Below are 17,455 nucleotides of genomic sequence, written 5' to 3' on the forward strand. Positions count from 1 at the left end.
AAATTAAATGTGAGATGAAAATAAACGATTCCCCTGATATTTCAAATGATAGAAAATTTCTTTCTGGCGAATGAAGAAGTGAAATTAATTAATTTTCTCCTCGTATTCGTCATTCGTCATTACCCCATAAAAATACCCCAGGGATGAAGATATTCACGGCGTCAATGTGTCTGCAAAAATGTATCATCTCGAAAAAAAAGTCACCCCCCCCAAAAGGATAAAAATCAACTAAAATTCTTCAAAGTATCGAGTTCCGTATACGTGCTCGCGTGGCTTGTGCATTTATTGCTCTGCGCTTTCTCCGGTATGAGATAATCATTCGCACCCGGTGTGAGGATTGCACGTGTGTAGGGAAAGAAGAGGAGCAAGAAATTCACATGGAGTTATAAATGTAAAATAAGAGGAGTATTATCGCCGGGTGTTTCGAGTGGTTGGAGATTACAATGTGTTTATGTTCGACATAAGAACAAAATAAGATAACCATCAATTGTTATTTTTTCAGAGATAAACCAACAAGTGAATTGAACTAAAAAAAAAAAAACTATTCCCTCGCTAAAATAAATTTTTGCGGGAGTAATCTCCAGCACATTTAAATACCTGAGAGTATCTTGTTGATTAAAAAAATTGCTCGTTCCGAATTTCGCAAATTTGTAATACGAAATTAATTCAATTCAGTCTAACTCGCGTGAACGTAATCGCAGAAGGTAAACTCTCTTATTGCCTATCATCACGCTAGAGCCGATCACGAACTGGTGTTGAATAAAAAATGAAAAACCTATAGGTTAAAAGCACTAATGATTGTGGATAGAGAGCCCTTTCAGCTTGAAACCTCCCCTTCAGGTGCTCAATTAGCGAGCAGAGAGATTCCAGGGATTCCCCGGAATCGCGTTGAGTTTTCGTAATTGGCCGTACGTGAAGTAGTCGTGGCATTCAGCCATGTGCACGAGAAGAGCCAAATGTCCATCGGTTTCTTGTCTTCACCTCGTATTTATCTTCCGTGTTTGATGGCCGTGTGGCAACTTCTTGCTGCCAATACTTGGCGTTTCCCTAATTCGTCAGTGGCCTTCGGGAGACTGCGAAAGTCGAGGGAATTCCACGAGGAGAAAAAATCTCACTCGCGACAAATAAACGATAAGCCAGTTTAATAAATAATACGATGGCTTGTAGTTCTATCATTTCAAATTGTAAATGCCCTACACTATAAGGACCAGAGATGGAAATTTTCAGCCCTTTTTAATATAAATTTTAATTTTAACTTCTTTAAGATCATCAACCGAATGAATAAAATAATGCGAAATATTTTGAAAAGTTGGACGACAATATTTGGTGTCTTTTTTCTCCCCATTCTATCATCAAGAGGGAGATAATCCCTGAACAATGGAGTACTTTATTCGATCGTGTGTGCGACGTCAAGTAGCATGTCACTCAAAAATTCTTTTCATATTCCCTGTAACCCAGTTAATCCCTCTCTTTCAACCGTTGCCCTCAACGCGTCGTTACGTATGCATTGAAAAGTCAGACTGAGGATGACAGTGCTCAGCCTACAGGACCGCAATTTACTCGGTTCAATTATGAATAATAGCGATAATTGAATGCGAATTAAAAAAAATAAAATAAACATATTTACGATAAATTAATGGAATTAATTGTGAGAGTGATTTTCTGACGATTATATTAATTTGTACGAGCCCTTGATAAATACTAATTTGACACGTGATATGAACCCGACACCGAGTGCCCTCAAGTGGTTGTCTGGCTACGACGTGGCTCTCATCTGAAATTATCCAATAAACCCAACAGTCCACTCGATATCGTCTATTTTCAATCATCCAGTCAATTCTCAGTATTTATTCGAGTGTTCGAGAGGAACTATTTTTCTCATTACCGATCAAGAGTCATCAGAAAATTATCTATAAATAATTTTAGTGTATCGAAGGGCTATTTTAACGTGCCCACATCCCCTTGTTTTTATTCTCGTTTATCAAATGGTATTTTACTTCGTCCGTTTGAGAGGTCGATGAAGGGCCCCGCTTGATTCCCATTACACAACAAAGCCCTTTCGGCCCTTGAATAAAAAACGAGGAGAAGCACAGGGGGTTCCTCGTTAAAACGTTATGCCACCATCTCTTGCAATTTGTAGGAGTGGCTCCGTCGCACGACGTATAAAAGGTATACCTGGTTAGGGGGTATACTCTGCCGGTAAATTCCGGGAAAGGATCAAAAGATTTAACTCACTTCTATCTTTCTCTCTCCCTTGTTCATCCCCCCCTCCCTTTCACCCTGGCCAATGCACCTTTTATTCTCTTTCCATGTCATTCCTCCCTCTCTTCAACAATTCCCAAAGACGAAACTTGACTTGGAATCGAATAAACAAGACACATAAATCGAGATACATGGGGATAACAATGAGAAAAAACGAGAGAAATCCTTTTTTGATGAAGAATTTTAGGGGGTAGAGTTGACCAAAAATTTAACGAATGAGAGGACAACGACATGAAGAATAAAACTAGAGAGCACCAATGAAAAATCCCATTTTGGATTCTTAACTATGAAAATTATTATTTTTAATTCGTTTCACTTGAAACTTCGTAAATAGTCGCAGTAAAAAAAATTATTTACACGAATATCCGCATTCGCATGTGTGTATCAGTTGAAGGAAAAATTCAAAGTCGACCAGTTGTCAAAGGAAATGAAAGAGTTATGAAAATAGTCAGATAAAATTATGCAACTTACCTGTTTGAGGTCCAGCACAATAGTAACAAACTCGAAACGTTCGCCCCTAGCTAAGGTGGGGCTCTGCCACCACTTTCCAGGATCAGGATTAAGAACATTGCTGATATTATGCCTCTTGCCAAGATCTGGACTTCTGGCATCACATACAGCGCATCTAGCAGACTCTGAGGGCTTGCAAAAAGTCTCTGGTCCATCCTCTCCACACGTTGCATTGACGTAAACGTCTGCCTTCGTTGCGACATTGAAAGTCGATGGAAATAACCCACCATTTTTCGGACTTTTGCTCACACCAAACGGTTCTGGAAACAGTAAATAAAAAGATAAATAAATAAAACGAAGGTCTCGTTAATTCAATTTTTGGATTCTCCAGGCAATTAAATTTTATTTGATGAGGGTGCATGTAAATCAGGACCACATGCGGTTTTAGGATGATTTTTTAGATTCTCCAGAGAATTAATTGGACAATTTATTGATAGAAAAAAATGGCATTCACTATTTTTATTTATTTTTCTTTATGATGTGAAGTTGGAATTTTTTTAGAGATTTTCTATGCTTCATTGATCACGAAATATCTCCCCAAAATCATAATTTAGTGGCATTAGTCATTATTTATGGTATTTATGTTACTGGCATGGGTAATTCATACGAATTATAAAGAGATCGTATGAAATTATGATGAAAGAGTCACGAGGTCGATGTTATTCATCCCACGATCACCAGTGAAACCCAATAATTACACTTTATACACAATTACCGGTGTTTCTCAACCTCAAGAGGAAGGAAATTTGAAGGGACAACTGAATAAATCCTATTGGGGTCAATCTATGTCATGAAACAGAGATGACGATAAAAATTGATGTCGATTATGTCGGCGATCCATCTAAAATTATTTCAAAATCATATGGGAATTATATTTCCCAAATTTCTATGAAATTACAAAATTTAGAGAAAAATATCAAAGATGAACGATTGAAATTATCCTCCTCCATTATCTATAAATAAATTCACTCAAAGAAATTCCGACAAAGGATTCCATCCGTCAAGTTCGACGAATCTTGACGGATATATGGTGTAAACCTATATTTTTACACGATAGTCACGAAAAACCTGGTGAATACAGGGGAAACGACCTCGTGAGGGGGATCGTTAGTGCTTTCATTGCCATTAGGGAAACTCGACGATGATTTCGGTGGCTCTCTGTCTGGATGTAAGCCGGTTCTGAAAAAAAAAGTGAGCCAGAAAAAAAGCGAGAGGAGGAGAGACACACGGAGAAGATGACTCGCCGTGGAAATTAATTTTAGAACGGTACTCGCCACCTGCTTGTCCACCGGATGACTCGTCGTCCAAAAACTTAGCCAGACACTCACGTGATTTTCCGAGATTTCCATTTTTGAATAAATCATCGAAATCAAACCAACATTTTCAAAGCTCAAAATAATTAATAAATTAACTTGATAATTCCTCAAAAAATGGGATGAAGTTATGTAAAATATAAACATTAAAATAAATAAATTAGCACGATTTCCCCTGAGGAATTAATGCCAAGTCCAATTAAATTTATTAGAATCGAGAATTTATATCTAACTGTGATTATCCATTTGCCCAAATCCCACGATAAATTATCACGAGTGAAATATTATCAGACAACAAGAGGTGTTGTGTGTCTAAAATCGAATTAAACTGAAAAATTTTACGTGACGTGATGTTGTACACTGGTGAGGACATGTACGAGACACCGTGAAAACTTGGTGAGGACTGTGGCGAGTAAACCAGTGACTGATGACGACGGAAATAAACCCCCTGACTATGCTGTGTATGTGTGTATGTGTGTGTGTAACTGAGAGTTACGGAAACGACGATAGACGATGGGTAAATGTGCACGTGCGACCATGTCAACGTAGATAATTCATTATTAACTTAATTTATGTAGAACAAATTGCGCGAATCCCCAAAAATTGAACGAAAAAATTTCCGAAATTTGCCGTCTTGACAAAAATATGTAAAGCAAATGAGGAAATTAAAATAACTGTCAAAACCCCCCTCTCCATGCCGTCATTCATCATTCTTATCTCAATTTCAATTATTCCGGAGAATAAACAAAAATTTTAGCGCATGTTAATGTGAGCAAAGTTCCATTTTTTGTCAATTAAAAGTGAATTTTATCGGGATTAAAAGTATACACTAATGGTCAAAGCAACAATCGATGCCTCCGGGAGTCCCCACACACGACGTGAATCTGCCTCGTCGTTTCTCGGCCTTATAAGGCATTGAAGAGCGCATCCACCTATACCTGGATGCACTCCATATCGTCCAGACGTCCAGAGTATCTCCAGTGTGATCAGAGAACCCCCCTGAAACGCCCTCCCCCTCGCAAAATCCCCCAGTCAATTTTTTTCGCAATTGTTTTCATTAATTTTGCGCTAAAACCCTACCCTCTACCTCTTAAATTCAATTATCACATCAATCACGTCCTCAGCCACCTGATCCTTATCATCAACAACCCCCGACATGAGAAATAATAATTATCAAAATAATTTTGTTCAATCCTCGTACATATCCCTGTCAATTACCCCCAACGATTAATTTTCAAAAACTAAAACAATTTAAAGATAAATTTATCAACTTTCTAATGCACTATTATTTTAATATCCTCAGAGGCAGTTCAATTATTCACAGAAGTACTTATCCCCGAGATCTGAAATTTCCCAACCGCAAATGATCAGCCGGCTTCCTTATTATCATTGTAATAATGCGTAACGCAAAATCATAGGATCAATGTGCCCAGCGTGATGCTGATACATAAACGTATAGCGTGGGCATAGTTGAGGATATACAACATATATGCGCGTGCCAGTGACTCCATTGATGACTTTCATTCACACGTGGGGCGCCGGCGCAGACCGCGTGGGTGCATTTCTCGGATTTTAAATGCATCTCGAGTATCAAAAGCCCGAGATTTATGGCTCTCCGCGGTGAATGGGAGCAGAAGAAAGGAAGAGTTTATGAATATTTCATGTCATTTTCTCATGTTAATGGAAAATCATTCTTGACATGCCCATGCAGATGATGTACCGAGCAACTTACCATACAAATAATCCAACTTTTAATAATTATTTATCCATTCCCGGATAAGTTATTGACGATTTTATCTATTTTAAAAATCCATAAAACTGTCATCAACGTGAGAAAAAAAAAAAAAAATCCACCAAGCAATTATAGTTCCAACTGAAGTGCCGGATGGATGCAGCCACTCCAAGGGATTCGTCTCGGTCATAAATAGAGTGAAAGGTCTCCCCCTTCGTTCTCCCCCCCACCACCCCCCTTTCCGAAAAGAGTAAAAAGATGTCATGTCTCCAGTGAATTCGACCCCGGAAGGCGCATGTACTGTCCCCCGAAGTGGCTCCTTTTCACGGTAAAGAGAATTTTACGACTGTGTCCCAAAATGGCGCATTTTTGTGTTGGCTCACGAATCCAATGCCGCCCCCACTGTTATTTTGTGAAGGGGCTCGTGCCGACGGGAATGCCAGAGGTTTCCGTACCTGTTGTATAAATTGACGCGAGGGTCGAGAGGGCTTTTGTCGTGCTCGAGTGACGCTGTGGGATTTTTTTTTTTTCAATAGTCCCTTCGAGGGATGACTTTTGGGTACCGTTGGTGGTGGCTTGGTAAATTACCAATTTTTAACGCATATTCGCGATTTATCCAAGAAAAATGAGACTTAAAAAATGGGAAATCAGTTTCTGTATTGGATTCTAGACACTACTAATTAGGGGATAATTAACTGTCCAAATATCATTTACCATTTAACAATTTTTAGGGATTGTTGAGGTGGGGGTTGAAGGTGGATGATAAAATAGGGGAAAGACTTATTAAATGTGCAATGAAGTATGCAAAAGGTAATAAAAATTCCAGAAACAATTAAAGAGAAATAATTAATTGTTGTTAGTGTTTAATGTGCGTCGTAGACCCTCAGGAATGGATTAAATGTGCGTTATAATCGTGAAGGGAATCGATGGGTTGGACGTTAACGCGACGGCGTTGGTTTACGACCACACGTAGTGTATACCACCGAGTTGACAAGAGAGTGGGTACTCGAGCTTGTGGTAAGAGGAACGTGCATGGTACCTTGTCGGCGTTAAGTTGCGCGTGTATAAAGCATCCGATGAGGAGAACGACTAAAAGGGATTGAGGGGTAAAGGGGTTAGAGATGAACACAAGAAGGAAAGCGAGCGAAGCGCCGCAGTTATTCGCGCGGTGTGGTACACAAGGAAGTGAATTACTGCCGGTGAAACGAGTGTGTGATGCTGATAGCTATAGCTAAAGCCCTGAAACTCGGCCTTTCAGCAAAGGGTGTTAACTAAAAACAAGTCGAAGCGTTAAACTTTGTGATCAATGATTTTATCGAAATTTCACTCACAATTTTTATCCACAATTCCATTCCCATTCATTCATGAAATCATTGGATCCTTTGCTGACTATCTGAGAGATATTTCCAGGGGGTTACGTAAGCTCCAGCTGTGAACCTAGGGAGCTATTAATTAAGAGCAACCTCAGGGGTTTTTCGAGGGAGAGAGAGAAAAAAATAACTTAACGAACTCCATCTGGATATCAGAACGAGAAAAAGACATTTCGAATCGTTTTCTCTTACGGAGTTAAATGAGTTTAAAAGCGTCAATATTTTTTTTTCGATATGAAAAGAGATTGAGTGATAAAAAATATTATTCCACACCACTCCAATGCCAGTTGTTGGGCAATACCACTGGATCCAATCAAGTGAGACTATGTACTGTCAAAAGATTGTGCTTCAATCCAATTTTTTTTACCGAGACTGTCACGCGACAACAACTTTAATATTTCCCTGCAACTCACCATAAGGAAAACTTAGCAGTCAAGTGAACAGAGCTTATCGCCCTGAGAACCACTTGTCACTGAGTGTGGGGACTGAGTATGCCCATATAGTATTTCACCTCTTGAAATTCTTCTACTCTTTTTTTTTTAACGGTTCGGTTATACGTGTGTGCACAATGCCATCGTCTTTTGGGGCCCTCGATTCATCTTGGGAATGCAATTACGGGATGAGAGTGCTTTCACCGGAAAGTAAACAAGAAATTCAAGCCAAGGAAATTAATTTTTAAATTATTCTCCACGAAATTTCTCCCATTTTGTTCCTAAAAAAAAATGGCACCGTCATTCGAGCTACTTAAAATTATTGATTGGATAAACTAACTGATATGACAAGAGGATGCAATAAAATGATGACATAACAGACGCAGAAGAAGGAGAAGACTTTCTCGTCTAATTCGAGTACTGAGTTAGGAGTATTCATGATTAAAATAAAGTATAAAACTTCTGTATCGACCGACAAAGGCAAAATGCCGAACAGATCAGCCCAGTCATGACTCTTGGATCCCTTTCAGATGTCAGTGGCTCGATGTTAGTGAAGACTTGACGCCATTACACGATCCATCCTCTTGTACCTCCCTTGTATGCACACAGAAATACTCGAGTACACATTCACCACCTCTGCAAATTGACGGATTAAGTGCACTCCGTGTTTTACATTCTATTCAACTTTGTATCCGTCTATTTATCGAGGTAAATGAGGTCCATTCAACTCTAAAAGGTATTGCGATCGATAAAACTCGATGGATATTATTTATTGATAACCAAAGGCGAATGATTGCTCATACGCCTTTTCACCTGAATATTTATCTGTCACACGAGCCAATTTAGAATTTTTTCAATTAAATAAATCGTGAACGACTCTCACGAGATAAAAAAAGAAAAGTTTTTCAAATTCACCAGACCCTTAAAGCCCGTCGGGTGTTGCATTGTGGACCACCTCCGTGACGTTAAACGTCTGAAAATTCTCTGGAGTCACTCACGCAATGCACTCTTTACCAAAAATCTTAACTGAAAAAAATCCCCTCACTCTGCCAATCGATTTTCAATCATCAACTGCCATCGACCAATAAATTAAACCTCACAAAATAAAACTGAAGCTTTTAAAAGTTGATGTAAAAAAAATTTTGACAAGAAATATCAAAATTCGTGGATTGCCGAGAGTGTTTCACCTCCTGGTGAGGTGCTGCGGCCTGTAATCGAACACAACCGACGATAATTACGGTCCGGGCAAATGTGAGATAGGTAAAAAGGCGCCGAGACGATCGAAACATCTACCAATCGTTATTTTTTCCACCTTATTTCTGTTTTTTCTTAGTGCGTTAATGCTCAAGCATTTTTACTCGTGGAATTTCCTCATTTTTATTGAATATTTTCCTCAGTCTAGGTCTTATGCCATTTCCATGAATTCTCTGAATGGAATATTTCATCCCTCGACAGCAATACGGAAACATTCTCCTAGCAATAATAATTCGACGTTTGAGTAGTTGCCGCCACTAAAAAAAAAAATCAAGAATGAAAGATTTTATCTCGGCGCCTCATTACTCTCAGGCGTTTATGGCTGCCACCCATGATGCCCTCGGCCCTAAAATTCCCCCTGATGGGACATTTCGAAGGATTCAAAGTCATTTTTCACCTTTAGAAAAACAAAACCCTTACTCGTGCCTTGGTTGACGTGAAAAAAAATAATTCCAACCGTGTGAAGACCAAAAACGACATAATCATGTGGTTTAGGAGCCCCCGGGAATCTTCTTCAACATAAAATACGGGGATACGGGTATCGATAGTCGATCGAACGAGAGCGATATCACCGCTCCTAAAATTAATCGGGCGAAGGCGCTAATGACGAAGTTGCATACGAGGTGCTGGGTAGATTCTTATCCCCCCCCCCCAGGATGGAATAGTGACGAGTAGACGGCTTCATGTGCCAGCCCATCGTCATAAAATGTTGGGTGCACATAAGTGGTGAAACTTTATCAGAATACAAATTAGTGCGAGAAAAGTTGAGGGGATGAATCTACATAGAAACGAGTCCAACACTATTTTCATCCACTTATCATGATTTATCAACGTTGGTGGGGCAGATGAGGGTGCGACAGAATATAAAATATCCCCTCAACGAATCGAGAATTCCAAAAAATATTGTGTAATTAATCTGAATAATTGGCAATATCCAATACCAACCAGCCATTCAATGTAATTCCCCCAGAAACCTGTCACTGGGTCATTCAATTTTTCCCCATAAATCATTCCATTGGCATTGGCACTGTCAATGAATTGACCCACATCAGTCAATCCCAATTGCTTCACATATCTTTCATTCCCCCCATCGTCTTCAGTTCAACGGTAGCTGTTGCAGTGATGACAGTCGTCGTGTGGATATTTTCTCGATACCACGAAGTCAGTCGATAAATCTGTTACTCCCTGAAATGCCTCAGGACGACAAAGAGAGAAAACTAACCAGCCAAATGGAGAGGAAGAGTCAGAGCAAATTTTTAGTATTTGTTTTATGTATGAGGATGCAGATAAGAATTTAAATGTAATCTGAGCTCATTCAGCCCTATGAATAAATTGAATGATATCGGGAACTTGAAATATCGAGTGTTTCCTACATCATTTTTCAATTAATTGCGTAAAAAATATGAAAACTATTCAGAGGTGGACGTGAAAGAACTAGAATTCTTCAGGACGTTTTTTTTCTCGTGACGATACTGACAAAAAATTGGGAAAAATGAGTCTGAAGAATTAATTAGTTAAGGGTCTTGTCGAATAAAATATTTATCCAATATAAAACCATAATTGACCATTCATCAAAGATTAATTTATGCAGCTGAATATTGATAATGAACGAGTGAAAAATTCCCATAGATAAAAAGACATTGAACTTCCTCCCCACAGTCTGAGATCATTAATAAAACTAGATTAACCGTGAGTGACGTTGGTGGAAAGAGTGGGATACAATCCGACGTCTCAATCGTCCATTTATTATGTATGTTATATTCAACCGGAAGTCGAAGGTTACGCGTGATGCTGAAAAAGAGATTTTCGTCCCTCTCAACTCCTTTCTTAATGTCTTGAATGTGTGATTTTTTATTATTATTTTTACAGAAGGGAATGATACCACTGAGTAAATGGACCGCAGGACGTGTACTAATATAATGCAACGGCTACCGGAAGTGTGCCAGATGGAGCGACGCGTTTTCATTCTATTGTCATCGATGTCAACCTTGGCATGAAAATAAATGTAAAAAATCCTTTCAGCCCGTCAGTGGTAGAGAACGAAGGGGTTGTTGTACGTCAAACTCATTTTGTTTGATGGGACTTAAATGAAATTTGTATTTCCAAGTGTCAAGTGACCTCTAGGTCTAGACTTCTGTAAATTTATTTTCATTGACTAGTCTGACAACATTTATTCGGCTATTTAGTTCCGAAGTAATTGAGTAATTACATGAGGCTGATTTTATTCCTCATCTCCGCGGTTTTCCTCCACAATTCCTCGAGAACGGTAGAATTATTACCCCAGGAGAAAGAAAAAATATTGTGAACTGGAGATGACAGAGAAATAATAGGCACATCAACTGAGAAGAATGGGGACGTCTTGTTGAGAAACAGAGGGGAAGGACAACAAGAGCAAGAGTCCATAGAGCTGAGTGTTGGTGGTGCTCCACCTAGTGCACAAGAAAGAGTCAAGTGCGGCGGGTCGTGCCCATTTCGCGAATAGATATAAATATAACTGCACTCTTCTGGAGGCTATGCTACCGCAGTATCGTTTTACGTGACACTGCCATCTTGGGAATTTCCGTGAATTCTTTCCCCTGTTTTTCCTCTAATTTTTCATACAGTGATTAACTCGCTGGAGATACAGAAACAGATAATTAAGTAAAAAATTTACCGAGAATTATTGCACGAATAACAAAGGAGCATTGAGTTTGGAAGAAAACGATAAAAAAATTCTCCACAATTAACGAATAACGAATTACGAATTCAACTCATGAATCGATTAATCAAATTGAAAGTTAGCAAACAGTAGTTTTGGAAATCCATTTTTTCCGAACGATTAGACCTTCCTGAATCCTCATAATTACCTGACACCAACCCAACAAAAATAAAATCGTTATGATCAAGAATTGAGGGCGCAGCAGCCTGAAGGCTCTAGGTACCATAAGGCCCCATGACGGCTCAATTTTTTCCACTGGGGAGCCAGCAAATGCTGTTAATCCGTGACCTCCACCGTAGCATTTATTCCTGACCCGTGCTCTACCTCTTTCATCACGACAGGTGCGAGAATATTTCTTTTTGCCATAGCTCCCAGTGTAAATAACTGGCCTTGTAAGCAAGTCGATAAAACAAAATTATTGGCTACTTGGGAGGTTTGTTTAATGTACCTTGGCAATAAAAGATATTCACAAACTCAGGTGGGTGATGAAAGAAAAATAAGAAAGCACGTGGAAGCTGACAACCCGGTAGATGATTCATTGGTGGAATTACCCATCCCTATACACAGCAGAGAAACGATTTCACAACTGACGAAATTTTCTGCAACTCATAGTTTTATTGAATAAAAATTATTTCCTCTGCATTACAAATAATAATTATCCTTACAATAATTTATTATTGTAGCGATTATTATTATTTTTTCTGGTGATAAATTAAAATTAAATCTGAAGCAGAGATTTCAACGTTTTAAATAATTTAAGAAATGGAATAATGGATGAATGGCTCTCTTAAGAGCACCGATTCTTCAATCGTCCATTAATTTCCAACGTATTTTCTTTGGGATCAATGCTAATTACTGATGTGCACCATGAACTTCTGCTTCATTCAGTCCTATTCATTATATTTATCCAATAAAATCAAGAACAGGCGTGGATAGACAGTGCAGACTTCTGTTGAAGATTTTATTCGCCCAAAAAACATAATCACTCATTTTAATTAGTTTATTTCAACGCACTCTACAATCTAGACGACTAACTCGACGGCTTTCGACCTTCTACAGATTTGGAATCAAAATGCAAAAAGTTTTTAAAAACAAATGAAGAATAGAAGAACGCCTTCATGTTTCAGTTCTGTTAAATTTCTCACTGCAATCTTTATACTAAATTATTCCAGCTACTTCAACGCACTTATTTTTTGCTTCACCACTGAAAATTGTTGAATATCCTTTCATAATTCAAGAGTATGTTGGATATAACCCAGACATACAAGACACTTGAAGACATTTGGGTGCGCTGGATTTTGAGAGAAACGACGAGGAGAAACAACACCGGGTGAAGACGAGTATCTTGGTGGAGTCTGAGGGAGGATAATAAAGCGGCAATAAAGCAACATTGGCCTGAGGGGTTAAGGGCCCCGGTTAGCTGAGTGGGCCCACACCGATTCTCCAACTCAAGTATTCGTGCTCTTCATAAAAAAGTAAATGGAAAGTAAAAATAATATTGACGGAAAAATTGTTGGTGGTTATTGTTACGTCGTTTCACATGTGGACAGAATACACGAAGAATAAATTTTCGACTCTTCTTATGATTGGATTAAGCTAAAAAAATCCTCACCCAATTAAATCGAAGATTGATGTTGCAACATCACAATTGACACTTCAAAATTACCCAAACCAATCAAACTCATTCTCCCCAACAGAAATCGGATATTGAGGAGTGCGAATATTGACAGTAAATACATCCTCACGTAAAATAAAGAGGATTTAATGAAATGTTGAAGTGCTAGAGGGCCTGAGGGGTCTTAACACCCCTCGGTTGGGCCTGCGATACGGCTCGAGCAGTCGCACGCGTGAACGAGATCACCTTCTGGGTTTGTGTGTGGCATCTTCTCGAAATAATCTCATTCTCGTTCTCCACCCCGTCACCTTGTTCTTATTTAAATGCCGCCGTCGTTGGCGCATGTAAAACGAATAAATCGGTGGAGGTACTCGCGCGGGAATCTACGTGCCCCGGGTATCAATTCATTGGTGATAGGGTCCAGTTTGTATCCATCATATTGATGGAAATGAATTTAAAATTATTTACAACGATTTATTGACGACTTTTGATTTTCATTTTCCAAAATATTGAAATTATTTGTGCAATTATTCTCTTCTGTGCACAGGGAAGACAATTTTTTGATTATTACCAAATTGACTTTGTCCGAAAAACCGAATTAATAGTGGAATTAAATCTATAAATCCCCGAATTGATTCTGATCTATTATCCGGGGGAAATCTATCAGTTTTTATCACACAAATCCCATAATTAATTGCAATTGTCTGAAAAACTGTTCAAAGGACTGGGACACACCATGAAAATCTGTCTTCCGTATTTCGCTATTCCCTTAATGATTATTAGGCATTAATTTCCTCAAATACCCCTTGAAACTCATCCTCTCAATTCAGAGAAACCACCAGAATTACCCAACTCGTGTCACAGACCTCAAAAACAACAGCCTCTCCTCAACCTCTAAATATAAATCGAAGAAAGCACGGGTGGGCACGTCGCACCCCCATTCCCCGTTGGCCATCGCTCAACCTTTGATTTCCTCCCATTCCCTTAACGAATTTTTCGCAAGTATGCACTACATTTCCAACACTCTTGACATTTTGTTTTGAATGTAAAATTTTTTTGATAGTGCTTGGGTTCTACGGAATTTCCAAGAACCATTTTCGCACCGCATGAGTCGCAGATATTATTATATATAAAGAAATTTGCGAATAGAACCAATTCCTTTCCCATTAACTACTAAAAAAAACATCCAAAACTACTCACCATTTCTGAAATTCCGTTTAAATCCACGTGCAGCATGACTGTTTCCCCAGAGTGGCACAAAAAACACAAGAAACAGACTGCAAAGTCCCGAGGCACTGTTAAAATTTAGTGACACCATTTTTTTTCTATCTCCCCAAAACTTTCACTCCAATCCACTGCAACTCGTTGACAGAATTATTCAAATTATTTTTGTCGGCGTAAAGACACTAAAAATCACGTGAGAACAGTTATTTTTGCTCCCGATATACGAGACGAATTTAACTCGAAACAATTTTGTGAGAAGAGATTGAAAAAAACTGAATTTTTTACCGAAATTTTTCACACGATTCTAATCGATTTTTTGGGAAATTATTTATTTACTTTTCACTTCACTCCCCTTCACTCAATGGACACAGTATTCCCATGAATCGTTTCACTGACGGATAATTAAATAAAACGAGGGGAATAATCAATCATCGTAAATGAAAACCTGGTGAGTCTTGTGGGCCTCTCAATTTCACCATTCGCCTCAGTGCCCTTCCGTAGACCCTCAGCGTCATTGCAACGATGAAATCGTCGACTGCGAGGGAGAGATTACTCGGAAGTCGTTCGTTCGTTCGTTAGGCTTGCTGACGTTCATTGGATTTACTCTGAAAAATTGTTGTTTTTGAAGATTAGACAGGATTTTGTGGACGTTGTCGATGCCGAGGGTGAGAGTTCGGAGATTAATCGGTGATCATAAGGATTACTGACTAAATCCCGACACTTCTAGAGCTTTACAAAAAAAAATGGCTGTACCCCTTTTTCAGCAATGTTAAATTATTTCCATAATTGGCAATAAAAAACCATTATTTATTTTTAATTTCGTCAGCTATTCCATAACTTTCGATATTTTCTGATCGAAGCACTGATTCTCCAGGCGACTGTATTATTTCCGTAAAAATGAAATGAGTTCTCAATTTTCCAAAAGCTGGCGTCATTTTACTAACAATCATAATAATATCTCATTGGACAAAAAACCACCAACAGATATTTCTTCAAAATTTTTTCCAGTCAAAAACGTATTCCAACATTTCCTGGATTCTCAAGTGCTTGAAATACAAATTATTTTGCATGAAGCTATCACGATTATGACTGAAAATAATATTGTCCGCGAATTTCCCAACCGATCCTCTTTCCGCCATTTTTCACGGTCGTAATCAACATCTCACTCAGTTCCCAAAATTTTCACCCTCAGCTTCCTCCACAGCCTCCCCCCAAAAAATAATCCAAAAATTCACTCACATGTCCAAGGCAGCACACTTCTCATCTCACCGAGGTAAACAATTTATGTAAACAACCAAAGTAAACAATCCTTAATAATTTTCTACAGGACTTGTCCCTCATCCACCGAAGCGTCTTCGCGACTGCACACACAGACCGGTGACAAAATCGCAGCGCTCTCGTTCCCCCCACCAGCCGCGCGTGGTAAGCGCCGCGAGCCAACTAACGACGCCACAGCGGTCTGTTGTGCTGGGACCCTCGACGCAGTAGGCACGAGAGCCGGGGCGTTGTAAACCTTCTCTTTATTTCCCACTGAACCCTCGACAGTCAGTCCTCACCATCCCCACTGATTCCACCTTGACTGCTACCTCACACCCAGGTATTCAAAAAGGACTATTACATTCTAATTCTTTTTCTCTGAGCTTAATTTCCGTGGTTCTAAATGGGGAACAATACGAACCGACGCTGGGAGATTTATTGGACAATGGAATAGAATTTTTTGCATTCAGCCTTGGAAAACAGATCGACCTGGTCCAAGTGCGAGATTGACCTCTGTGCCGAGGGCGAAGACATGTCTAGCACTTGGGGAAGTCGAGGTGCTTTCCGATGGACACCGGCAAGCGTCGGTTGTCGTGAGGGGGTGGGAAAAGACGCCATTTTCATCAACGGCTTGGCGTCACAAAGCCGATGCCGGTCCGGCCGCCATTTTGTTGCCGTTGGCGTCATAAATGTAACAGTTTTTTTCGGGATCGTTGACGACAACGTCCTTTCGCGAGTGTAGTTCGTGGAGAGACATTATTTAATCAAAATTATCGCATTAATTGGTAATTAAGCTGCATTTTGGCCGTTTGGGACAGTGATTATTAAGTAGGGAAAACGTTTTATTAAATAATCGGCCAGTTTCCTCGAACTGTTGAATAAATTTTACCGAACGTCTAGAAAATTCACCGACGCCATGATCATATTTCTCGAACAATCGACTATCAAACAATGTCGTAATTCAGTAATTATCAATAACTTTATCGCGAGTGTGAAAACGCGGTGTGATTTTCGTGTGGTGTTAGAAGTCGGAAATAATATAAAAATGAAAAAATATTCAGTGCAGTGTTGTGATGTTTTTATAGTGCTAGTGTTGTGTGTGTGTGTGTTTACGCGGCTGAGGACGAGCACAGGGAGCACGAGAGACGAGACGAGGCCACATCGTGGGGTAAGCGACAGTACAATTTCATTGTTTTGACTAGAGATGTAAGCGAGAATAATTCCAGGAATCAAGTACACTCGAAAAAGAAATTTTTGTAAAAATGGGTGGTATCGATTTCCTGGAATCCAATGTCCGTTTCCACAATTAATCGATAATGAATCGCGTCTATCAGGGGAAAATTAAATGCATTGATGGTCAAGCGGGTGAAAAACGATAGTCATTTGTGATTTAAGAGCTTCACGGTGTCTTTAAACAGATTAAACTTCGTGTAAATTTACCACCGTCGTAAAATATAAATCATATTTACGGTTCGACTTCTAATTAGTTGGAAATTATTTGCTTGACATTATGATCGTTGTTCAGCACTTTGAGTTTGTGCTGAATCAGGTTCGTACCTGGATGAGTGACGATTGGTTCGTCTCCTCATCCTGAATTGAATCATTGTCGTCAGGTGAAAAGGTAGATCCTTGGGTCTGTATGGCAGGCAAGTAAAACAGGGCTTTGCCATATCGACTTACAGTACAATTGGGCAAAATCGAAAATGCTGATGATTCTAATTGATTTTAATTCCTGGATTCACTCCATATTTATCCTTAGACACGACGCTTGGTAGGGATTATATAAATT

The 17,455-nt window shown here is 39.2% G+C and overlaps 2 protein-coding genes across 4 annotated transcripts in view; one reads left to right on the forward strand and one right to left on the reverse strand.

The window, feature by feature from the left end:
- The window catches only part of Wb (wing blister), a 62,963-nt gene extending 47,162 nt beyond the window's left edge, over window positions 1-15,801 (reverse strand). The window contains exons 1-3 of one of the 2 annotated variants that reach the window (XM_064134047.1): window positions 15,649-15,801; window positions 14,386-15,014; window positions 2,734-3,032 (exon numbers count right to left, since the gene is read on the reverse strand). In XM_064134047.1, coding sequence (XP_063990117.1) covers window positions 2,734-3,032; window positions 14,386-14,503 — 417 coding nt within the window. In that variant the 5' untranslated portion in view covers window positions 14,504-15,014; window positions 15,649-15,801. The remainder of the gene's footprint in view (window positions 1-2,733; window positions 3,033-14,385; window positions 15,015-15,648) is intronic. The other variant, XM_064134048.1, reaches the window with a different exon arrangement.
- An 86-nt stretch (window positions 15,802-15,887) lies between these two features.
- The window catches only part of LOC135169256 (uncharacterized), a 187,305-nt gene continuing 185,737 nt past the window's right edge, over window positions 15,888-17,455 (forward strand). For both annotated transcript variants that reach the window (XM_064134080.1, XM_064134078.1), the window contains exon 1: window positions 15,888-16,834. In XM_064134080.1, the coding sequence (XP_063990150.1) occupies window positions 16,583-16,834 (252 nt within the window). In that variant the 5' untranslated portion in view covers window positions 15,888-16,582. The remainder of the gene's footprint in view (window positions 16,835-17,455) is intronic.

The sequence above is a fragment of the Diachasmimorpha longicaudata genome, chromosome 14, assembly GCF_034640455.1.
Source record: "Diachasmimorpha longicaudata isolate KC_UGA_2023 chromosome 14, iyDiaLong2, whole genome shotgun sequence".
Lineage (NCBI taxonomy): Eukaryota > Metazoa > Arthropoda > Insecta > Hymenoptera > Braconidae > Diachasmimorpha > Diachasmimorpha longicaudata.